The sequence below is a fragment of the Thunnus thynnus genome, chromosome 10 (genome assembly GCF_963924715.1).
Source record: "Thunnus thynnus chromosome 10, fThuThy2.1, whole genome shotgun sequence".
NCBI lineage: Eukaryota > Metazoa > Chordata > Actinopteri > Scombriformes > Scombridae > Thunnus > Thunnus thynnus.
The window spans coordinates 15803310-15829636 of NC_089526.1; the positions used below are offsets into that span (position 1 = coordinate 15803310).

Here is a 26327-nt window from a genome sequence, read left to right on the forward strand (position 1 = left end):
ACGATTAAGGGCTTTGTAGGTGAGGGAAGGATTTTAAATTCTATTCTGGATTTTAAGGGAAGCCAATGCAGAGAAGCTAACATGGGACAAATATGAGTACCTCTGAAATGTAGTGGAGTAAAAGTATAAAAGAGCACAAAATGGAAATACTCAACTTAAGTACAATTGCCTCAAAACTGTACAGTACTTGAGTAAATGTACTTAGTTAAAGTCTACCACTGGACACCTCAAAGAGAAAAAAAATAGAAAATTGAGCACAGGGTGGCAACATTGGAGAGGCATCTGTAGTGAGAATGGTGCATATATGAAAGCTGTCTGCCTCTCTGTCACTGTTATTTTCTATTTTGTCTGTAAAGCATCAAAACTTTGATTTTATAGTGTAATTTGAAAGCTGGACTATGAAATGAGTCCCCGAATGATTAGCTAAGAGCCTGAATTTTAGTTAACATGTTATATAAAAATGATCATGGTTTTAAAGATGATTATGAAGGTTTCTGTTTGTTTATGAAAGTTTTACTTCAATGACAGTGACATGTATATTTAATGGATGTGACTGTAGTGTTAGTGCAAGTTGGAGCATTCAAGTTTTTCATTTAGTACAAATTAACTTAGGCAAAGTATTTATTTAGCTGGCCAACTGCACAAAACAATGAGGGTCTTCACAAAAGTGACATACTCCTTGAAATCAACGACCAGATGGCAAATAAAATCAACCATACTGACTAACACAGGGTTTACTAATCCACTCTGAAATGAACTAAAACAATTTCAATAGGGGTGACTGTGTTAATGCTCAAAATTTGAGTGGCGACTAAGTTCTACATCAGAGTTTTTTGTATTTCTTTGTTCTCAACATTAGCTAAAGCTAAAAACAAGTCAAAACTCTACAGAAGGAAAACTTCAAATCAAAAGCTGACCCTTGAGGCTTTCCTTAAAGGATAATATAATTCTTTGGCATGATCTAAAGCCAAGTTTATCCTACATCAGGCAAGGCAAAAATATTATCTTAATGTGGAACCACCAAGTCATCTTCTGGCTCTCATCCTTAACGAATGTGAGTTGAAATCTTATATCAGTGTTATTAGGACCTCTGATGGCTGCCGCTGATCAATACTGATTCACTGATGTGTACATGTAAGCAGCATTTTAATGTTGGAAGGTTCTAATCTATAACAATACATATATAACAAACGGATCATATGTTTTACATACAAAATGTTAATCTGAAAAGTACCTAGTAACTATAGCTGTGAAATAAATGTAGTGGAGTAAAAAGTACAATATTTCTCTCTGAAATGTAGTGGAGTAGAAGAATAAAGGAGCACAAAATTGAAATTTTCAAGTAAAGTACAATTACCTCGAAACTGTACTTAAGTACAGTGCTTGAGTAAATGTACTTAGTTAAATTCTACCACTGGACACCTCAAAGAGAAAAAAAACTAGAAAACTGAACACGGGGTGGCAACATTGGAAAGGCATCTGTAGTGAGAATGGTGCATATGTGGAAGCTGTCTGCCTCTCTGTCACTGTTATTTCCTATTTTGTCTGTAAAGCATCAAAACTTTGATTTTATAGTGTAATTTGAAAGCTGGGCTATAAAATGAGTCCCCGAATGATTAGCTAAAAGCCTGATTTTTAGTTAACATGTTATATAAAGATCATGTTTTTAAAGATGATTATAAAGGTTTTTGTTTGTTTATCTAAGTTTTACTTCAATGACAATGACATGTATATTTAATGGATGTGACTGTAGTGTTGGTCCAAGTTGGAGCACTCAAGTTTTTCATTTAGTACAAAATAATGTAGACAAGAAAACTATGAAGCAGTGTTACAAAAGTATTTATTTAGCATTTATTTAGTATTTATTTATTTAGCCAATGCATGCAGTGAGGGCTGCCACAAAAGTGACGTACTCCTTGAAATCAACGACCCCGTCCTTGTCATTATCCAACATGCTGAAGAATTTGTCCACTTCGGCTTTGGATGAAGTCTTCGGAAATAATGAGAAACAGAAGAAATTGTAAGTAGATTGTAAAAAAGCAAAAATATGGCAAATAAGAATTCACAGCTTTCTGGTTCAATAGTAGTACATCTTTTATACTCACGCCTGCCTGAGGAAGCTCAGCACGGAGCAGATCAGAGAGTTCTGCCTTGGTCAAACTTTGTTTGTTTCCATCTTTTCCAGCATACTTCTCAAAGGTAACCTTGAGGAGTGACATCGCTTGGACGAGCCCTGACATGGTGGCTGGAAGGAGAAAATATTGTTGACTGTGTATTCATTCATTTTAAATGTGTGTGGTAATGTGGTAATGCTTCATGCTACAGTTAAGCACATGCTTTGGAACATAAAATTAAAAGAGTGAAAGCACATGGAGTTGGATGAACAGCCTGTTAAAATACAGGAATGTGCAGAGACATCCCTGATTCCTTGTTTAGATTATGAAAAGAATGTGTGCGCTAAAATCCATATTTCCCTTTTTTCTGAGTATTTTCCTTTTGCTTTCTTGTCTTATTTGATCCGTTTCTGGGTGGTAACGAACCAAGAGACATGATCAAATATGGGTGGTGCAACAGAGATGCAAAGATGGAAGCAAATTGTTAGTTTGGTTTGACAGGCAATTATAAAACAACTCAAGGCATCTAAAGCTATGATGGCTTTCAGCATAGTCTGCTTGCACCCTTTTTCTTCTCAACAGCTCTGGCTCTGCACCGTCATTTTCTCACTCACTCATTTTCAGTTCCCACACATTTTTCCTTCCAAGGTTTCCGGAGGAAAACCCTTGGCAACCTTAATTTTCTGAATTCCAACAAATTTCACGATAGTCACTATGATATTTTCTATATTACAATTTTCATAACTTTACCAATTGATTCATAAATTGACACAGATTGAAATGATAAAACAGACGCAGCACAATAAACAAACCACACCCAGGGGCTCAGTCATGCATCTCATGTTAGATCCTACATATTAGGTATCAACTATTGAGATAAATATAAAACAGTTTGTCTAAAATGCTGCTTTTAAAAGGGTTTTCAAATGTATTTCCACTTACCAAAGTTGTATGAAAACTTGTGAAGGTCGAGAGGACAGAAGAGACTGATGTGAGAAGAGTACATGGAAACAAACCTTTTTAAATAGAGATTGACACACCCTCTTTTTAGGCCCAACCTCTCTTTCTATCTTTTTTTTCATTTTTCCCTCCAACGAAACTTAACACATATCAACATGATAGAATATACTCTGTCTTGCTTTTCCTCTTAAGCCTCTTTGCATACAGTATCGCTCAAACTTTTGACTGGCACTGTACCAGTAATACCAGAAAACTATAAGTCATATTTGCATGTTAGCTCATGCGTTATGTTGTTTCAATTTGTCTTATTATGAAGGACTTTGTGACTGTGTTTGTGATAAGTGCTATATAGATAACATTTTAGAATAGTATTACACTCAATTAATGCGGAAAAAGGAATCCCCCTTTACTTTCAGGTTTCAAACATTTACTGTTAAATTAATTTGAAAGCCCTTTATTCTCAATTTTTTTTCAATTTTCAGTATTATTCTCTCTTGTTGTATGCATTTATTATTTAAGGTAAGCTCATTATTCATATAGCCCAATTAATTTGCAATAATTGATTCATTCCTGTTTTTATTGTCCAGTCCAATGTCACTCAATTTATTGCTTTCTATTTTTAGTTTTGCCCCGAAGTTAGTGACAGTGGGTTAGCCTTACCTGACCAGGCTCACTTAAGTTGGACTGGTGGACCAGCTATTCCCATTTTACTGTCAATCTCAGCCGCTCCTAAACAGAGAACGGAGAAAGACACTGTATATGTTCCCCATCGTGTTCAGTTTTTTAGGTCAGTTTGGATTGTTTGGATTGCATGTATTGAGTTCTGTTTAGCTGACCTCTTTTATGGGCCCAGAACTTTAGTTACATGTCTTTTGTAAACTGTTCTCTGTTTTTGGGTAAATAAAACCCTCTTTTTTGAAAAACTACCTGTGACTCCTCTTGCTGCCAGCTTGATCACTTACATGAACTAAACAATACGTATGAGAGCCTATAGCCTCCAGGCCTCTGTAGTTTGAGTGAGAGCAACAATCAACAAGAATCAACAATGTGTAGATATTTGTTTATATGTTGCAACTGGTGTGTGTCGCCAGTTTCACAACCTTAAGTGGCAGCTTTATGCTGGAACATCTGACGGTCAGAGTAATTAGATTGGGATTGAGTACAGACAGAGACAGCATTACAGACAGTAAGAAAAAAAGGAGAGGGGTTGGCAGGATCAGGAAACAGCATGACTCACTGGCAGAGAATGTTTGGATTTGGATACCAAATTAGCCTTAAGTGAACCATTCTGCACGCCTCACCCTCTATACACACACACACACACACACACACACACACACACCTCTATTGAAAAATATTTGCTCAGTACATCAGCCATTAAAATGTTGTGAGAGTGTGTAGCTACTGTGATAATTAGCTCTTTCCCATCCTGGATTTTTTAAACACATTAGGGACTGTGTTGAGTTGTAGAATGATGTACATAAAAATGATGTTTTTGAGTTCCCATGGAGCACAGCTGAGTCCTTGTGGATCCAGTTAATTAGAGGACAAAAGATACTTTACTAGACTTGTTTTGGGATTCTTAATTAAACAGTGTGTCATACTTTTACAGTATTGTCAGTTAAAGGAATAGTTCTACATTTTGGAAAACATGCTTATTCACTTTCTTGCTGAGAGTTAGAATGGAGGCTGCTGGCTTAGCTTAGCTTAGCTTAGCTTAGCTTAGTTTAGCATTGTGCCCGGCCAAGAAATGACTCCCATAATACCACAAAGTGTTGTGTATATTAAGTTCAAAAGGGGAAATGTAACAGGCAAAGGAATGCACCAGGATTATTACATTATCTGTCTTCACTGTTGTGATTTGTAGTTTCTTACATTTTTAATATCTAAATCTGGAAACAAACTGAAGGTATATTTTAACTGCTCTTCTAGTTTACAGTTTGGTAGCCTACAACTGGACTTAATATAGAAGACTTCAAACAGTTGTCATTAAAGGTTCAAGTAAAGCTTCTTTTTGTAAATACAACTCCTGTAACTTAAGCAAATTTGTGTGAAGTAATTTACTAAAATCAGCTTTTTTATTAGGTAAATGAAAACCTTCGATATAATACAATAATGCTGCTGCTGGATAAAGGCTCTCTGTTTATGGCAAAACAGGCTGCTGTACTGTGCACTCTCTGCCTCTCTCGTGGTAAAAAGACCAACGAAAACTTTCCATTACAAGCCAGTGGTTGATTCACAACTATGTATGTGCGTGCGAGCGTGCGCGTGTGTGTGTGTGGGTGGGTATGCGCTCAAGTATGTTTTTGTTTACCCAAAACAGAGGAAATAGCTAAATTACATTATAAAGCACTACTGGCTGTAATAGATAAAGAGAGATGAAAAAGAGCAAAAGAAAGATTCTCATCTTTCTTTTGTTTAAAAGGAAGGAAGAAAAACACAACGAACAAGCTTTTGTTTTTGACTTTTTTTTTTTTTCTCTGTCTTGGTCTTCATCTCTCCCTGCCCTTCCCTGTTCCTTTCATGTTTTTTATGTTTTAGTGAAGGTTTCTCTCTTTAGTGCTCATTTGGCACAGAAAATGCAAAGTTATTTCATGTACACATGATTTCAACAAACAGCATATGCAGTCAATTAATGCAGATGGATCAAAAAAGGCCGTTAAGCAGCTCCACTTGCGCAATAGTGCTGAGTTCATTACAGTTTATGAGCTATGGTTTGGCTGGATGTTTCGCTAGACAGAAACAATGGATCAAAATTGGAGCTTAGTTTGCTTGGCTTGGTTGTGTGGTTTCAACAGGAATAATGCGGCTGCTACCACGCACTTTGGTTTACAGAGAGGTGTCATTGGATACAAGGAAATATGAGACGGAATTCAAGTTTGTTCAATGTATGACTCTCCTTTCCTTCCTCTCTTTCTCTCCTGTGCATTATTGGTCTCTGGTTGTTTCTGTGCTTTGTGAGTTTGTATTATTGCTGCTTATGCTGACGCTGATACTGACAATATGCTCTTGTAAAATAAACAAACTGTAATTGGACTGTAGTATGATAATAAACAATACCCCTCCTTTTATGTGCAGGTACTGTATAATTTCCCTGTTGCAGATTCATGTACTGCAGCAAACACAGTTTTGCTCCAACAAAGCACCATTGATAAAAAATGACTTTTACTGCCAGTGCTCTGAGTGTATACTTGTTGAGTGTTATAGGAGCTTAAAATTGTTCCAAAATTAATTGCTGTTTGTGGATGTTGATTACAATCAAATATCTATCTATCTTTGCATTCATAGGTTTTTTTCTTGAGAGGATGTTGCAACAGGTTTCTACTTTTGATGACTAGTCAATTCTACAAGCAAATTTCTTTTCATTCAATATTCTCTCACTTGTCACTTTGTCGCACCACTAGACTACCACTTTTCACTTATGGTAGCAGTTTTCCAAAAGTTTGCCAAATCATTGCTCATTTTTCTGAAGTGTAGTTTTTCCCTGCTCTGCTATTTTCAAACATCATTTATTCAGTTTTGGCCCAAAATATAAGTTTGCGTATTCCATAGGACATTCAACATCCAAATCGATGGTTGGCTCATTCGTACAGTTTGTTCTTGAGCATCTTTGTTTGAGAGTCTGCAAGCATCCAGCTTGGAACTGAAGCTTTCAGTTCCTGAGGATAACTGAGATTCAATGAATATATTACACCCATTAAGCATGCACATGCAGAGGCGATGTAACCTAAGTCATGCAGAACTTCAACATCCTTGATCACTATTCCAACATCGGCTGGAGGAATGGTGGCATCACCTCCCTCAACACTGATGCTGTAAATGCCGAGGATGACTTGTTCAAGCTCCCTCTGAACAGCTGTAGCATCAGAATCCTTTACATAGGAGATAAAAAAAGGACAAAACCAAACTATGAAATCACAGATTGCTGAATTCCAAAGAGTAACTTTTGCATTTCAGGTTTCCCATATATAATAATTTAATGAAAAGAGCAAGATACTTCAAACAGTGTTATGTTAGAAGTGTGTGGCAGTGTAGACCCTGTTTTGTGCTTGTAATTTATTTTCTTATTATTTTGCTGTGTTTGGGATGTTTCTGGGCGTCAACCTTTGGGCAGTGGGTGTGTAGCCCCCAGCCAATAACAGCGCAAAGGGTGTGAAGTCAAAACTGGTAGCATAGCGACCATGTCACATCACTGTCAGCCAACGCTGCTTGCTCTCTTCATTCACTCTCTAGCTCGCTCGACCAACTCTCTCTCTCTCTCTCTCTCTCTTTCTCTCTCTCTCTCTTGCTCGGTGAGGTGGGAAGGAGGGGCCAACTTTGAATGCTGTGTGTTTACAAACAAATCCTGCATAGTATACAAATCCTGCATTGTATACCTTTAACATCTTTTTCACAACCAAAAACGGAACATTTCACAACATTCACTAATGGATAAACCTGACAACAGAGGCCTTAAGTTTTAGTGTGGATCAGGGAAACGTCGCTGTGCTGTTTGTTGAGAGGCAAACTATATGTTGTTCATTCTGAATCTCAATACATCTGATCATTCAACACAGCTACGGTCACTGATCTTTGTTTAAAGTGTGAGTTGACTGCAAATAAAAAATAGCAATTTGTTTGAAACAAGCACAGGAGTTGCTGTTCAGGCTTTGTGAGCAACAATCAAGCAACAGTTTTAGACCCATTAGGGCCCATTTGCAGATGTGATTGGTTTCTCAAAACAGACTAATCAACATCTACCTATAAATAAATAAAGTTTTCTACAAATAGTAAAACATGCCTGTGTGATTGGAGCCAAAGTGATGCTGATTTCCCTTCCTGCAGATCTTCCTTCCTTCCTGAACACTTTGATGAGCTGGGCAGTGTGTTATATCAAACTGACATTTGATCTCATAGTAGAATGGAAAATGTGCTCAAGATAAGGACAGCAGTACGCAGGTTAGTTGCTTTAGGTTGGGATAGGCGTCATACATTAATATCTTAGCACAGTGTTAGAAGTAAACATGTCTAAAAGTGAACTACAATATGAATTCATGTTTCATCCATACAAGAGAGAAATCAGTGAATCAAGAAAATGATTAGTATGATTGTTTTATCCACAGTCAGTGTATTCAACTAAAAGAAACAGTTGCCATGTATATCTGTTTTTGAAAATGTAACCATATTTTCTACTGAACCAATACACCTGTATTTTAATTTAGGAGTGTCATGCCAATGACAGAAACTAAAACAGTGTTAAATTAAATGATATGCAGAATGCTTATGGATGCAAACAAACCCAATTATTCACTTATTTTACACTCAAAAAAGGAAATTGGAATTTGCTTCTGGACCCTCAGTTTAATGCAGTGGAGTACAATTCTAACACTACACTGTAATAAATTGCTGTAAAAATACAGCCAAAGTCTTACAGTTAGGTACTGTTCTCTCTAAATATGCTAAAATACTGTAAATTTTGATGCCTTTTGGAGCCAAAACCAAGAATGGACATTAACAGAAGGCTACTGTAAGATTTGATGGTAAAATACAATGACTTCATTTTCACTGTTGCAGTAATGGAGGGACAGAAGCCACATGCAGTCATCAACATCATATAATCACTGTTCATCCTCCGTTGTGGAATCAAACCAAAAGGTCAGTAACATCTTACTCAGAAAAATAGAACTACATTTCTGCATCTGGTTACCCAATTAGTGACTACATTTAATTTTTGCTAACATTAAACTGATATAATCCTAGCAAGCACCTGGCAAGCACAAGAAAGCATTTTCAGGTTTTGTTCTTTAGTTGGAAGTTTGAATTACTGGTATTTTCACTGCTTCTTGCAAGTCTAGTTTAAAGATTATATGCGGATGGCTGTTTTCTCTTGAACCACACATCAGTGAACGCAAACATTAGTCTGGCCTGGTTTACACCTACACCTTGTTTATCCCACTTGCATTCCATAATTAATAATAGCCTTCTATCTAAAGCACATAACAATTGAAGTCTATTCAGATATGTAGCCAAGTTGATTAAGATATGTTGGCTGCTGAGCCCCAAAAGACAGAGTGATTATACTGGTTGTCTTAGCTCAACTCAAGTGTGTTTCTAAGCTGCAGGTTGCTGCAAAGATATTTAGTTTATTGCCAAGTTGTACTAAAACCTAGGATATAACACGTGATTTGTTACATGTTATTTTCAGGTAATTCAGTGTGATTAACCCTGAGAGTGGAAAGTAATTCCTAAGAAGACAAACAAGCTTTTCTGAAAAACTTGGCATCACTTCATGAAGGGAAGTTAGTGCAAACCATCTACCAATTATAACAGAGGACATTTGAGGACATTACAAACTGTGTATCCTGAAATCTGTTTATTTGTGCTGTTATATCCTTCTAAACAGTAGTTTGCAAAGCAGTTGCTTTTTAGACTCATGACAAAGTTTTGCTGGCAGCTCAGGATATTATAATTAACAGATTTACATTGACCCCCTGTGAAAGGGCATGAACCTTGATAAGTACTTTTTTCAAACATACTTGAATATACTTGGCACATTTGAAAGCTTCTGAATAAATGTTCAGTTTCATGAAGCTGTCACTTGTCTCATCTTCATTTGTGCTTGATGTTAGGGGTTACATGTTTTTAAATGTAAAAGTGAGCTGATCTCATTACTGGACCATTAAGATTGAAGACACATTGTTATTTACAGTATATGTCTGCAATTTATAGTTGTTTTTATTAATATGAATAAGCAGAAAACTTTTTAGTTGTTTACTGCAACATTTACAGTAAGAAACTATTCTTTACTGTAGCTGATCCCCTTACATTCTGCACTTTTAGCCATGTTTACTCCTGTCATGTTTGGAAACATGTGCTGGATAGGCAATGATACATCATGTTTCAGCATCTTGAGAGGAACTCCTGATACATTTGACAACTACAGGTTTCTGTGGACATAATGAGCATGAGTGATAGGCAATCATCAGCTGATGTTTCCTTGACAGTGTTAGAGCAACATTCTTGAAAAAAAAGTGTTTGCCCTCAAATTGCATATTTCAGACTCCAATTATAGGACCAAAACATTGAATCATGTGAGGGTAATGTTCCAAGTAGTGATGCTTTGGCAGAATGTTTTCGGTTTGGAAATGCTTTTTGATATTTCTGTCTGTGATCAGAAATTTTGAACTGAAGATAACCAGTGGAAAAGAGATGTCTCTCTGTTATGAACTCTACATAAATATGACCTGAGTGCATTCCATGACTTGAATGTACATAGGCAACTAATATATGGGCAAGGAAATGGGTGCCTTCGCCCATAATGTGGATGTTTTAACCTATAATGTTTTAGTAATTGGCCTCTAGTTGAAGTCTTTGAACTGTAACATTCACACTGCCACATTCAAATCTGGAAAAATAACAGGACTACCAGTAAAGGATATTTAACTTGTAAAAATAACAGTTTTCTCTGGAAAAGACTGTTAACATACCACATGCAAGCTTTGCAGTGCTGCCTACACCACATCAATAAAGGAGGGAGCAGAAAAAGGCTATCACAGCCAGGATCTTATCACAGCCAGGATCTGAAATTCAACACGTTAACAGGAGCCATTAACTAATAAAATCCATTACTTGTTTTTAAGAGAACCAGAGATATAAAAGTAAATAAGCTATTCAGAACAAGAGCAAGAGAATGAAGCTGTAATCTAATAAATGTTTCTAAAAATAAAAATCCCGACAACCTGATTTGCAGTATTTAAATAGCTAGTTGTGATCATACCTGTTATGAGAACAGCGCCTTGGCCAGACACGAGGGAGCACGCATCATACATATCAATCAGGACCTGTAATATTGCAACATGATGATTACAAAAAGATAAATGATAAAAATATAAATGAAAATAAAGCAAAATAAATTTGGAATGTTAACAGATTAATTATTGATGCACTTTTTACCTTTGAGCTACAAACAAAATATGATGTGAACAACCTTCTTTTCGGCTAAAGATACATTGACTTTACCCACCTAGAGCAAGTATATGAAAATAACACAGGGGGTCCAATATAGTGTGTGTCTGTCCATGGTTAATCACAAATTAATCACAAACTAGTCACACATTTTTTATCTGTTCAAAATTTAACATAAAGGGACATTGTCCAAGTGTTAATACTCTTATCAACATGGGAGTGGAAAAGATAGGTTTGCTTTATGCAAATGTTGTATTTATTGTCGGGAATCAATTAACAACACAAAACAATGACAAGATTATCAGAAATCCTCACAGATCCAGCATTTAGCTTTTTAAAAATATGCTCAAATCATAACTTATGGCAAACTCAAGCTCAACAGGCAACAGATGGGCACATTTGCCTGCCAAATTTTCCATTACTTCAGTACTAATTCAAGATCACTTCCTGGATCCCACCCATACCGTACTTCCGGATCTAATACCTTCCTGTTGACAGCTCTTTTTGCTGTTTTATCAGCTTCTTCAATCCCCTATATTCCTACATGAGCTGGGAGCCAGAAAAACCTAACAGGGTTCCCCAACTCGGTTACTCGATTTAACACACAAGATTTCTACTATTAGATCTGGTCTGGTCCCTCTTTTCCCACCCTTCAATGCCATTAGTGCTGCAGTAGAATCTGAGTATATAATTATCTTTTCTTGTCTAACTTCCTCCACCCATCCAAATACCCGCAAGATTGCCACAAGCTCCGTAGTGAAGTCTGACACATCATTTGATTTCTGTTTTCCATGTTGTATCTATAACTGCGGAATACTTCTTCCTACTGCAGCTTTTCCATTGTTCAGATTCTTGGAGCCATAAGTGTAAATCTGTATGTAATCTGCCTTGTCTTTAAGCCAGCCACAAACTTAAGTCACAGGATCACCTGCATCCTTCTTTTTGGTTCTGTTTAATACTGAAAAATCTACATCGGGTTTTGGCAAAAGCCATGGTGGAACAGGTGGCCTGCACATTGCCGGACTCATCAACAAATCTTCCACTCCAACTTCCCGTGCTCTCTCACCCGAGGAATTTACTAGACTTCCCGTCCTTACTTTTCCACTCCTTCCCTGAAGTTCCCAGTGCTCCCCAAACAAACACTTAGCAGGTATTAAGAACCCATAACTCTGTAGCTTAGACCAGTAATTCAGAAACAATTTGCTCCTTCTCAGCTCTAATGTGGTTTTCCCCCATTTCAATTAAAAGGGCATGTTGTTCTAAAAGCCCTGCAACATATTCTAAGAGCACCCCATACACATCCAGCTTCTTTAGAACAGAGGAAGCTGCTGTCCCATAAGCCATACATGCATAATCAATTGCAGATCTTATGATTGTCCTGTATCATCATCATTGTTTATCATTATCATCATTAATGTTCCTCTATCTGCCCCCCAGTCAGATCCTACCAGACATCATATGACATTGTCATCTCTGTATGAACCCTCCATATCATTCTTTCTTCAAACCAGATGCTCAGAAATTTGAATGTTTTAACTCTTTCACTAAGCTTGTTATATAGCCTGAGGTCCTGCTGTGATGCTTTCTTTTTAAACCAAAGACCACATACTTTGAGTTTGCAATTGAAATTTTAAAACCCCATTCTTCTGTCCATGTCACTAGTTTATTCAATGCCTGCTAAAGTGTTTTATGAATATGGTCCAAATTTCAACCTCTTTTCCATATGGCCCAATCTAGGGCAAATAGTGATACACCCAAACCATTTCCCACTTTACAAGAAATATCAATGATCATTACATTAAACAAAGCTGGGCTGATTACACTTCCCTGGGGGATCCCATTAGCCATATTTTACTTACAGGATATATCCCCACCTACTCAAAAACAAAACCTATTCCAACCTAAACACAGGAATTTAATCCTACCTCGTACCCCAGCATCATACAGCTTTGTCACTAAACCCTCCTTCACTAAACATATCACATGCCTTCTCAATTTGAAGAAATACACCCACTACTATTTCTTTATTTGCTAAGGCCTTCCTGATGTCCAAATCTAGCACTAGAGCAGAGTCCATAGTGTATCCTCCAACCCTAAAGCCACTCTGATAGGGGACAAAATATCTCAAGCATTTATACTGGTCTGTCTGTAACCATACGTTCCATTATTTTACATAATACAGCTGTAAGTGCAATTGGGCGGTAAGAGCCAGGTTCATGTGCTGTTTTACTAGGTTTCTGTATAGGGACAACAATTGAGTGGCTCCATTCTTTTGGCAAATGTCCATGTTCCCATAATGCTAATATCTCCTCTAGTACCAGAACCTCCAGATGGCGAAATATCTGGTACCCTAACCCATCTCTTCCAGGTGAACGGCTTGTTTACAAAATTAACTCAGGAAAGATTTAGAGGTAAACTAGAAGCAGTCAAGCGGCCTTGTGCATGTGCAGTTGGAAGCGCATTAATCTTCTTCTTTGGGGTTTTACTGCAGCTGGCGTTGCATTACTGCCATTTTCTGGATGTAAGAACTTAAATGGTTTGTGATTAAACAACACATTAATAGTTATTATAGATAAAAGAGACAGAGTTACATGGACTTTATTAGAAAAATATATTTTAACTTAACAAAGACATGTAATTTAAGTGAACTGAAGATAAAAAAATTAATATAAGTACACTGCCTTGTTCAATTTTTTGAATGAAGGCATCTTTAGACTTTTATGTGAGACTGCCTCTTGTGTTTTGTTTGTGATAAAAAAAATGAGGAGTTAATTCTGTGCATCAAGAGCTTGAGAATATTATGAAAATTATATGTTTCAAAAAAGATACTATTAATTAGATGGTTTTTTATTTATTTAAGTTGTTTTTAATTCATACCTTTCTTTTGATTTACAGACATGATGACTGAACTTTTCACACATCCAACACCAAGCTTCAAGCTCACAGACATCAGACCAGGTGCGTTTTGTTTATTCAGCTTGAGCTATAGTAGATGACAGATTGATAAAGATGGTGCTTTCAAACAAGTAGATGCAAATAGGCACAGACAGGTGGTCTTCCCAAGGATCGATGGAGAGAAATAAAGGAAGCAAATGACAGAGAGATGATGGAGACTGAGACTGAGAATTGTCATGACTCTTAAAGGATTGGTTCAACATTTTTCAAGTCTGTCCAAAAACAGCAGTCAGGTTCCCAAATGAACATTAACTTATGTTTTTCTTGTTATAATCGTTCCTCCTGTTCATACTGGCCTTAAAAGATCCTGTCTTTATGCACTTTCAATGCAAGTGATGCGGGACAAAAAACAATCCTCCTTTCATACAAAAATGTATCTAAAGGTTTATTTGAAGCTAATATGAGGCTTTAGCTATCCAAATGAGTCAAATCAAGTCAATATCTTTCAAAGTTACAGTCTTTTCAGTGCCAAGTTCCATCTTTTTGTTCCTATGCTTCCTCTGCAGCTGAACAGGAAAACACTGTCCGTCGAGACACAAAGAGGAAAGTTTTTACTAGAAAGACTGTGAGCGTGAAAGATATCCACTTTGCTTGATTAACTCAGACGGCTGAAACTTCATATCTTATCTTATCTTCAGATAAACTTTTCAATACATTTTTGCTCAAAACAATGACTGTGGATTTTGTTCCCCATCACTTACATTGCACAAATTAAAGGAAAAACTGATGCAGGTCTGTATGATTGACCCCTATAGTTAGGGGATCTGATGGCTCTGTTATGCTGGCATGGTTTGGGTCCACTTGTCCCCATAGAGGGATGGGTCACTGCAAATCAATACAAAGTTGTTCTGAGGCATTCCTCGCTGTAGGGGTCAAGTATTCAGACGTGTACCAGTTTTTCCTTTAATTTGTCACCCATTTGTAAGTGCATTTGCAGGTGATCTTGTAATGGTCAGTATGAATAGGAGGGATGATTACAGTGAACAAAACCTGTTTCAATGTTCATATGGACACCTGACTATTGTTTTAAGATAGACTTAAAACATGTGAACCCATCCTTTAATATAACCTTTAGAAGACTTGATCTGTGGAAACACTGACAGTTATATACATGCTGGAGAACACAGCAGATTAGGACTTGTTGGGAATGTTTGTCAAGCCCATGCTTGTTTCTTTCCACAACAATGACACATGCAGTGATTGCCATAAACAGACAAAGAAGCCCACATCAAATTCAACTTAATTTTTATTTATTAGCCAGTATTGAACAGACACTACTTTCAAGACAAATACACAGGGAGACATCGAATGTCACATTCTGTAGCATCTGCTGTCAATGTAGGTATATACTGTACATACAGTATATGACATTTGTACATGTTTTAATAGATTATGATGTTAGAAACTCCTCAAGGGAGGGTCATAGACATTCACCTTTTTAATCTTCCTCTTCACCTTCCACTTTGCTTGTCTTCTTGCGGTAGTAGCACATGGCCATGAAAGCCACCCCTTTACAGAACTCTTTGAAGTTCACCTCGCCATCGTGGTTCTTATCCAGCCTCCCCATGACCTTGTCAAAGTCAGCTGCACTGACTTCAGCCTGGAGAATAAATTCTCACCGTTAACCGCATGAAATGCATGTGAATGCTTAATGAGAAGCAGAATAAGTGAGTGTGTCATGTATAAAAGTGTGTTGAGTGTGCAGTTTCTTACTTTGATCTCAGGGTTTTGAATTTCTTTCTCCAGCAGCATCTTGAACTCATCTTTATTTAACTTGTGGTTCTTGCCATTGTCATCAGCGTACTCTACAAACATATCCACAATGGATGTAATGACCTGTTCCAGACGAGCCATAGCTATAGCTGGATGAAAAAAAGCAGATTTGGAGTAATTAAAAGAGAAGCACAGGAGTCTTTGAAACATACATGATGAACAGAAAATAGAGTTGTTACCAAGATTTTTGCAGACATTATATTGTGAAGCCTATGAAATCAGAAGGCCAAACTAAACACATAAAGGAGGATGGAAAATGTTTAGAGCTTGTTGTGTTTACAGTAGCCCAGAACAAAGCTGTGGTACATGTCGCCACTTTGCAGACCACATTTTGTCATTGCTATTGCATGTGTCATGCTCTGTTTCACTCGTTCATGCTCAGTATCTGAATATTGCTGCTATACCACAAACCCCCCCTCTTGCTTTCCATCAGTACTCACCTTAGAGTTCACCAGGTGAAGAGAGATCACGTCTGTGTCACCACCTCGCTTCCAGATGAATGTCACACTGAGGGTAAAGCCTCTTTTTATAAGAGCAGAACACAATGTCTGACATACGTACACATATGTACACATGATTCATGTACTGGAAATGTGGCCCACTCCCTCACAAACCAGCTTCCCCAGTCTTTTTTGAGCCATCCTGTATAGATAATGCATTTGTCCTTGCTCAGCTGGTGGATTCATGTTTGTGTTGTCTATAAAGAAAATATTCACACATTGTGCATGTGTGTATGTGTGTGCATTGATGAATGAACAGTTGGAGTAGATCATTCATCTTTTTGAGAAGGTGCAAGGTGTAGCCTATTGCAAAGAAAGTACGTCAGAGTGAACGGAAAGTTACAGTAAGTAGTCCAAAATGGTGATTTTAAGTCAAAGCCATGCGTGTGAGTGTGTATGTAATAAATGTGTCTGTGTATGCAGACGAGTCTGTGCTATCTTAATTCCACTAGAGTTCTAAATTATATGGGAAACTTTTCATTTTCTATTTATCCAATCATTAGGTGCTTATTCTGGGCAAGAAGCAGGCTACGCCCTGGCAGGGAACCAGTCTATCACAGAGCTTACACACACACACACACACACACACACACACACACACACACAGAGAGAGAGAGAGAGAGAGAGAGAGAGAGAGAGAGAGAGAGGCAACATTTCACTTGTAGTGTTTTGCAAACAGGAGCAAAGATGAGACTTTGATTACAAGATTGCTACTTTAACCACCGTCATGTAAAAAAGCCTTATGTCTTAGTCTGTAAGCCAGTGTCCACTTACTGTATATCATCAATCGATCGTCGATCAAACTTCATTCAAATAGCACCTTTCATATGAGTTGAATGCAATTCAAGGTGCTTTACAAGTGATTAACAAACACACAGGATTGTAAATATGGATTAGGAGACAAATGCAAGCTAAGATCCAAGTAAAATACCAAGGTTAAAACAAGGTGACTTGTAAAATGTAAATAAAATAAATAAATGATAAAAGATTATAATGGATTAGAAAGAAAAAGATTTGAAAAAATCTACTTTAAAATAATCAATTGAATAAAACAATAAAATATAATAATAATAAAGAATGCAGAGATCATGAAGAAAATAAGAAAAAACAATATGAGCTAAATAAAAGAGAATAAAAGACAAGCTAAAATAAAATCTTAAAATTATAAAACACTACATGAAATAAATTGATTACAATAAAGCAATAAAATGTTAATTGAAAAAATGAACTGAACAATAAAAGCATTACATCAGAACCATATAATTTAAAAAAAAAAAAAAAAAACTTTAACAGATGGGTTTTTAGTAATTTAAAATTGATATATTGACATTTTTCAGTTCTTCTCAGATCCACTGGAGCTCTGTTCCAGCAGCTCTAGCAGAGCGTAATGGCTGAAAGCAGCATCACTACTGGTTTTCCTTCTGCTTTTTGGAACAGCTAAAAGAGAAGAACCTGAGGATCTGAGAGGCCTTCCTGGTTAATAAAAGCATTTCTGATAAGACAGACTGGTGCAAGACCATGCAGTGCCTTATAAACTAATAAAAAAATCAATGCAAATTCATGTATGTAATGTATTTTAGGTTGTATTTGATTTGTTTCATAGCAGTATTGGAATACATTTTTGAAGGTTTGTTTCTAACTTGGATCGTTGTTTCTACTTGCTCTGTGTGGTTGCTTTTGCCACCAACGCTGCTTCATCAAGAACCAATACGGTGAAAGTTGAATACTTTATTTTGTGATCCTTCATCTCCTTTTCTTTCCTTCTTTTTCCTTATTGTTCTCTTTTATTCAACTTTGAAATTTACATGTGCCATAGCCAATATGAAGTTGATACAATTGATGAATCAGATGAGTTTGCCTTACTGGTTGCACATTACACACGGATGGGAATAAAAAGAAAGAACAAAGGTGGGAGGGAACCTACAGTTTACTCTCCTGCTAAGATGCAAGCGATTACACAAGGGTGTTTCCTGTTTTAGGCAGTGGTGTCGTTTCTTTCTTCACATGGGGTGTGGTCGAGTCTGGTGGTGACATTTAATTGTTACAAAAGCAGGTTAAAAAACCTGTTGATGAGAACGTTAGACTCCAAAAGTGTTTGATGGTGATCTGTTTGCATATCACTTCAAAGGCGGCAAAATCACTCATTGTTGTCTTGCAGAACTTTAATTAAAACATCATTAGTGCGTACAAAACAAGATGTGACATGTTTATGACTTTTGCGATCTTTCCCTCATGGTGTAGTCACTAATAAAGTATAGCTACCTCAGCAGGTTTAAAAATGTCTACATGTTTTTACAAATGACATAGAGACATGCTGTACTAAAACATTCATACACTTGATTTACTTGGGTTTAGTGTCTTCTCCTCTTCAGTATTTATGATATGTCGCAGTGGACTGGAAGATGGATTAGGGATTATTTATGTTCACACATTTTTAATTTTGTACTTCTGCAGCCAGTGATTTGAGGACTCTTGCAGACCACTTATTAACTTAATTTATTGTTAGAGGTTTACATGAAAATATGTTAAACATTTTATATCTGAAGGGGATTTAAGTTAATCTATTCCAACTTTGAATGAAAACAGTACATTTACACTCTCACTTACAATAGGATGCATTTGTAAACACAATGCTTGTAATGCTAGTAAGACAGTATTTTTGATACACTTGCTCCACCTGGCAGGCAGTAGGGAGAATGCAGCTATACAGTAACATAAGTTCAGGCGGTGAACATGGTGATCACATCACATTTCCTGCAGTGTTACATCACATTATGCGACTAAGACAAACTTTTACAGGTACAAATGTTTGGACACAAGTTTAGAATATATTCTTCTCACTATACACATGTGCATCTGAATTGTATAACTGAAACATTTGTCATTCACTTTGATGTTTTAAAATCAAATAAAGGTAGAAGCTACACATATGACATATGTATAAACATAAAAACTTCAAAAAATAAGTAGTTAACATTTTATTGTCAGCCATGCAGAATTATGCAGATTTAAAAATGCACAAGTTACGCTAACAATTCTTTTCTTTTTTAAAGTTTGGTTAATAGCTGATTTACCATACAGTGAATCGTAAAGGTTACATCCTCTTTTTATCTGTACTGCTTGATGCTGTTGTCCCTTCTTATACAACGCTCAACCTGCCCTGACATTCCCACAAAAAATTCTTGATGTTATTGCCTGCAGTTGCACACTTTAGTCGACAGACAGCCCTTTCAGCCAATCACAAGTCCTTGACAGGGAGGCAGGAACGGCAAAAAAGAACCAATAGAAACATATGTTTGTTTCCAGACAGGCCAGAATGTGAGTGAGTTAACACTTTATGGAGAGGAGGAAAATCCACATGAATGCTTGTAAAAATCTAACATAAAATCTGTATTATGGATACTTTTTATGTCATCAGAAAAATAACGTGGACACATTTGCATTATTTGCTTGTAATCTTTATCCTCTGAGAAGAACTATTTAAACTTTTGAAGGAATAAGTAGGCAATGACAAACCTAGGCCTCTTTTTCATGGTAATTTATGACTGCCTCCTGTATTTTTAAATAATAAAGGTTAAGCAATAATTCCCTTGTGCTTTGACGGGTTGATAATTTCATCATGTTTTTAAAAAAAGACTCTGAGATAGAGAATCACAATCACAGACACTCTGGTTGAACCATTCATACATTCAACTGACCGGCTTACAGACATCAGATCAGGTGGATTCTGTTTGTTCAGCTCGAACTGGCAGATTCATACATAGATGCAAAAAGCCACAAATAGGTGGATTCACACAACAGATGGGAAGAGAGAGAGAGAGAGAGAGAAGAGTGAGTAGACAAAGAGAGAGGCAATGACTTTAATGATATGAGAAGAATCTGATATCAGCCAGTATCATCAAGTTTTTACTTGTGGGGGACTACAAGACTGGAAGTAATAGAAGTGACATTTCCATTCAAGAACTGCTGACAGTGATATCTGCACCAAAGCACATAGTGAGTGATGTCTGTTGAATGTTTGATGAGCCCATGCTTGTTTCCTTCCCCAATAATAATGGCATCAAATAGCAAGCAACTACACATCCAGTGATTGCAATGAACATACAAAGAAGCACAAAACAAATCAAACATTGTAGTTTTTATTAATTTAACACCACTATTGAATGGAGACGTCTTTGTAAACCAAAATACAGAAAACAAAGACAAAGAAAAACCTCATTTTGCATGCTTGTTTAAAACACAGCTTGAGCTTCATAACGGATATGCAAATATCCTGTTGCCAGTAGCATCTGTTGTCAAAGTATGCAGTCTCAGATATGATATATACTGTACGTACATGCAATATGTATAAAATATTTTTAAATACATTATGGTTGTACAAACACTTTAAGTGTTTGCAGTTGATCTTTAGGCTTCTTGTTCACCTTCCTTGCCCTTGCCTTTCTTGCCACCTTTGCCTGTCTTGCTGTCGTAGTAACATTTGGCCAGGACAGAGACACACCTACAGAACTCTTTGAAGTTGACCTCGCCATCGTGGTTCTTATCCAGCATCTCCATGGCCTCCTCAATGTCATTAGCATTGATTTTCCCCTGGAAAATATGTTTTCTCACAGTTAAAATGCACATGAATGAATGGTGAATAAAACACAGGATAACTTGCGCCTGTTATACATAGATGTGCATGTAAAGTGAATGTGTTGAGTCTCTCACTTTTAACTCAGCGCTTTGTATTTCTTTCTCCAACACCATCTTGAACTCATCCTTGTTTAATTTGCGTTTCTTGCCTTCATCATCAGCATACTCCAGAAATATATCCACAATATTTGTGATGACCTGTTCCAGACGAGCCATAGCTGTATCTGAGGGAGAAAAAAAAGTGTTGTTGATGTGAGTAATAAACAGAGAATTAGAAGAAAATGCCTTTGAAACATACAGGATGAACAGAATCTAGTCAAACTTGATGAAACAGTATTTGTAAATTAAATATGCAGTATATGTTGCTAATGCTCACAAGAAAGAGCTAACAAATTTTAAAATCAACACTATAAGGTGGTTGACAAATGCTCAGAGCAACTTGTGCTTGCAGTAGCATTCATTAAAGCTACAGTAAGTGCCATGAAATGACGCAACTTTTAGATTAATAATAATACTGGTAGCTTACAAACAACATTCTGTCATTTCCATGACATCTTTCATTCTCTCTTGCATTCATTCATGCTCAGTATCTGAATTAAATGCTGCTAAACTCCCTCCCTCCATATCTTGCTTTTCATCAGTACTCACCTTAGAGTTCACCGGATAAGGAGAGATCACGTCCGTGTCACCAGCTGTCCCAGGTGAGACTGATATCAGACTGAGGGGAAAGCCTCCTCTTAAAGAGTAGGCGCACACTGTCTGACACACACACACAAACACACACACACACAGAGTCACAGAGTCATTAATAGAACTACACACACACACACCAGCAGTGATTCATGCCTTGGAAATGCGCCCCACTCCACCCAAACGAGCTACGACAGTCTTGTCTCGCCATATTGTAAAAATATTTCTTTATGCTTGTGTCGTATAGAGAAAACTGAATGCCAACATTGCTTCCATGCACGTGTGTGTGTGTGTGTGTGTGTGTGTGTGTGTGTGCATTGATGTGTGAACAGATGGAAGAGATCATAAAGGCGGGGAAACCTCTCTCTTCGCAGAAGAGCTGCTCAGTGTTAGCCTGCTAGGGAAAATATATGTCAGAGTAAATGGAAAGTTACAGTCAGTAGAGTTCAGCCCAACCCAAAATGGTGAGTTTCAGCCATAAGTGCGTATATCTGGGTGTGCATGTTTTTGTTGATATGTTTCTATGTCTGCATGTGACTTGTTTGCAACATGATTGCACAAGACTTTTGTTTATGTTCTATATTAATTAAAAAGGTTATATTTAATGTCTTATTTGCAATTCTTTCAAGCTGAATTTTTTATTTTAAAACCTCTTGTGTACAGTTTAGAAATATAACAAGTGTTTCAGCCAATGTTAGACTTTTTATACTGTATTTCCTTGTTGGAATGATGTTAAAGGATAGGTTTACTATTTTTTAAGTCTTAAAACAATAGTCAATTGCACATATGAACATTGACACAGATCTTTCTTGCTGTAATGTTCATACTGGCCATTTGAAGATCACTTCCATATTGTGCTTTCTAAATCCACAGCCCTCGGTTTGTGTAAAGATGTATTCCAAAGTTCATCTGAAGCTTATATGAGTCTTCAGCAATCTAAATGAGTCAAATACAGAAAACATTCTCCAGACTTACAGTCTTCTTACTACAAAATTCTGTCTTTTTGTTGCTATCCCTCCACTGAAGGTCAACAGGGAAACACTGTCCAGGGAAACAAAAAGAGGGAATTTTGTACTAAAAAGAGTTTGGAAGTTTGGAAGACATTTGACTAAATCAGACTGCTGAAGCCTCATATACTTCCCCTGCATCACTTACATTGAAAGTGCATTAGGGAGGGATCTTTTAATGGTCAGGAGGAATGATTACAACAATTAAAAACTCTGTAAATGCACATATGGACTATTATTTTAAGATTACCATGAAAAATTGTGAACCTATCTTTTAAGTACACTTGAATGCATGTTTCTTTGTGGTTCCTGAATAGTTTCATGTGCTTCTGCCATCAGTGCTGCGACATAACCATCTAGGATCCCAGTGGAAACAAATTGAATACTTTACACTTAATCTTATGTGTATTTTGGAATATCGTACTATAAATTCAACACTAGTTACAAGTCTGCTGCAAATAACTCTCAAAGTTGACACAGTCAGTGTGTTGACTGTGTGTTTGAACATGTTTGAGTCACTCCCATTCATCCTGCTGGTCTGTTATGTAACTCAACCACTATTTTCCACCCTCTTTTCCAAGCCTGCTGAAAGGCAGCATTTTCTTCTTCTATTCCTTTCATTTGCCCCCCTGCCAAGTCCCTTTTATAGGTCAGTTCAAACTATCCAGCACCAGCCTCTCTTCAGGTAGCCCATATTACTTTCACTTATTGAACACTATCAGATTCTCCTTGCAGGGGAGGAAAGGAAAATAGAGACGAAGGATCATGTGGCATTAATTACAAAAAAAGTTCATCCTTCCACACTCTGCCAGCAGGTATTGGGTATAGTTTCACTGCTGGAGAGGTTCTGTACGTCTACAGTGGTCTGCACCATGGACATTCACACTGTATTTAAAAAGGTTACTTACTGAATAGATATAGCTTTAAACTTCCTTCTCAATATCTGTTTGCCATTCGTCCTCAGAAGTTAATGTTTGTACAGTTATTTAAGAAAATATATACAGTGCTTTAATGTAATGTAAAATCTGCATGCTGCTGTGGCTATGTTCTCTTTTCATAATCAGTATACTGTAATAATCCACCAGAAAAGCAAAGAGGTAAGTCACCACCTCTTCAAGAGAAACAATTACTGCCTAAAAGTAGCAGAACAACTTTGTGACATACATACCATGAGTCACACCACAATGGAAAGAATTATGTTGAAGTATGTTGAAAATTTGTTAAATTATGGGTGTTGGTCACTGGTTTTTCAAAATGCATTATTCCTATTGTCCTGTTCAGTGTGATGTATATTTTCCAAGTAATTATATCCATAGGTAGGCTTACAGTGTGTGAAAAGGTCAGCTCAGAAAATACATCATTCACCTCTTGAAGAAACTAATACATTTAAAATACAAAACAGGAAGGTCATGTCTTCTGCACTGGCATCAACAACAGATTTATATAATTAGCCAGGGAGTAATGCGTAATATCTGCACCAGACCCTGTGACACAATATTTCTCATCTATAACCCACTTTCAATTGATGGTCTGTGTGGGGAAATAACAAACTTTTTTTTTTAAAAAATGTACCCTTCAACATTAATATTACAAAACAAAGTCTGTCCTCCCTTAGAGACCGGAAATGGAAAGAAGCAGTAAGAGGAATGCTGGGTGAGCCACCAGACTGCCTAAATGACTTTTAGGACTTTGATGACATCTGGTGGTGAATTAAAGACAATACATTGACTCCCACATTGACTCCCATTATTATCAAACCACCACATTTATGTTTTCTCTGGGTTCAGTACCCCAGTTGTGCTTTTGTTTAAGATCCAGCACTGAAGCTGGCTTTCTTTTTAACTGTTTAAAATGAATGTAGTTAACCTGTTAACTTAGGTTTGGGAGCAGAACCACGCCTCAACCACACCTCTAATCACCTGCCAAGCCTACTTATGCTGGGTCAACCCATCCTACCCTGTTTGTCTCAGATTTCTCGACCCACCCTCCCCTTCCCTTCATCATTCCATCCTCCTTCCTCATCCCTACCCTCATCCCTTCATCCCCTCATCCCTTGAGCCCTTCCTTCCTATTCAATCCGGTGCATATCTCTCTCATGTCTCATTCTAGGCACTGTCTGGGGGCCAGCGATCAGCTCGGGTGGATATATATTCCTGAGACGGAACCCCCACACTGAGTCTCCCTCCGCCCGGTCTTCAATACATTCTCCCAGACCAGCCTAACAGATGACATCTCCCTCTACCTCACCTACATCCATTCATCTATTCACAACATTCAATAACTCCTGTATTCCATTAAACCTTTAAACGACATATCGTTGTGGCATGGTTCTTGCTAGTGAATGTTGTTTAATGTAAGATCCTGTTGGCACGTGTTCTGTTATCAGAGTGACTGACCTGTGCAGCATTTGACACTGTTGTTTTTGGGTTTTAGCAGTGCTAACAAGGACTGCCTTTGACTGGTTTACCTCTTGTTTGTCAAGTAGGCAATACTCTGTTGTCACTGGTACTGTCACTCAATTTCCTCACCTGCTCAGCTGACCTGCTGTGGTGTGCTCTGTTATTTTGTTATCCTGCATGAATTAATAGGTTGATTTAGTAACCTCAGAAGTGTCCTTCAAGTTGTTATGCTAACATACATCTGCATGTTTTTTCCAGCCTTAAAAGCCCAGCACCCCTTCTGCATTGTATGTCTAACAGTTATCATGGACTGCATTTTTGATAACTTCTTCCATTAGGCATTTTGACATGTCACATGTAAAATTAGTGATGACTGAATTCCATTTAGCTGCTTCAGTTTCAGGGTCCTGTATTGTGCTTGTCAGCTGTCACAACTGTCACATTGTCATGACTTACTGGGACACTTGAATAGAATGGAGCCATCCTTAATGTTATTAGTAACACCTGTGAGAGTCAAAATGTCTGCTGAGAAATAAGTTTATTTAACACACCAGCAGCCTAATGGCCAAACTGACAACCCACTATATTTGGCACTGTTTTTAAATGTTTTTTTTAATAACTTTTACAGCATTATAGGCTTGGCTGATCCCTTTAGAGTGGGTGTGTCTTCTGTTCATAGCAAGATTTCTAACATCTGCTTGCAAATGCCAAGAATCAGGTTGAAAAGACAAAGTGTTTTTGCTCTTACTACCCTAATGCTTTGGAATAATAAAAGGAGTCACAGAGTCACTTGCTATCTTCAAATAACTCCCATATATAGCCTTACAGTATATAGGACTTGTAAAAATCTGATCATCAGTCACCCATGTCTTTTGCTGCACTTTCACCTTGATTTAGCTACTTTATATTCAGTAATTTGTTCCTGCCTACATCTGTGGGCTGCCTTGTGTGAGATAGCAGAAGAATGTTGTGCAAATGAGTTGAAAACACAAAGGAATGAGCAGTTTGGCAGCTAAGCTGAAGGAGGACATTGACCGAAACAATACCATTTCCAAAAAAAAAAACACAAGAAAAAAACAAGAAAACCCCAGCAAATATTATAAGCACTTATAAACATGCTTGTCTGGCATAGCCCTACCTCATAAACTCATAACAAAGAGGCATGTGTGCAGCACTCAGGTTGGAGCACACACACATCTGATACCAGCACATTCCCATATTGAACCATTTAAGATGTGTATAAAAACTGCTGCCTCGACTGAACAGTCAAGAAAGATTGATGGGTCATATGTCGTGTATCTGATGTGTAGTCATCAACATCCTCAGAATGTCAGAGGTATTTGTCTGGCA

At 37.3% G+C, this 26327-nt stretch overlaps 2 protein-coding genes and 1 long non-coding RNA gene across 3 annotated transcripts; 1 reads left to right on the top strand and 2 right to left on the bottom strand.

Annotated features, from left to right (window-relative positions):
- Positions 1 to 15236: 15236 nt before the first annotated feature.
- Positions 15237 to 16233, bottom strand: LOC137191395 (protein S100-A6-like). The gene is made up of 3 exons (XM_067601446.1): positions 16187 to 16233; positions 15687 to 15835; positions 15237 to 15573 (listed from the first exon to the last, which is right to left on the bottom strand). Exons 2-3 carry the CDS (start codon positions 15825 to 15827, stop codon positions 15412 to 15414), a joined length of 303 nt encoding a protein of 100 aa, XP_067457547.1. The 5' UTR covers positions 15828 to 15835; positions 16187 to 16233; the 3' UTR covers positions 15237 to 15411.
- A 3682-nt stretch (positions 16234 to 19915) lies between these two features.
- On the bottom strand, positions 19916 to 21685 carry s100w (S100 calcium binding protein W). Its single transcript, XM_067601445.1, has 3 exons — positions 21530 to 21685; positions 20957 to 21105; positions 19916 to 20836 (listed from the first exon to the last, which is right to left on the bottom strand). The coding sequence occupies exons 2-3, from the start codon at positions 21095 to 21097 to the stop codon at positions 20654 to 20656; spliced, it is 324 nt and encodes a 107-aa protein (XP_067457546.1). The 5' UTR covers positions 21098 to 21105; positions 21530 to 21685; the 3' UTR covers positions 19916 to 20653.
- Positions 21686 to 21797: 112 nt separating this feature from the next.
- Positions 21798 to 24890, top strand: LOC137191397 (uncharacterized). The gene is made up of 2 exons (XR_010930401.1): positions 21798 to 22035; positions 24688 to 24890. It is a non-coding gene; the product is annotated as an uncharacterized lncRNA (long non-coding RNA).
- Positions 24891 to 26327: the final 1437 nt, after the last annotated feature.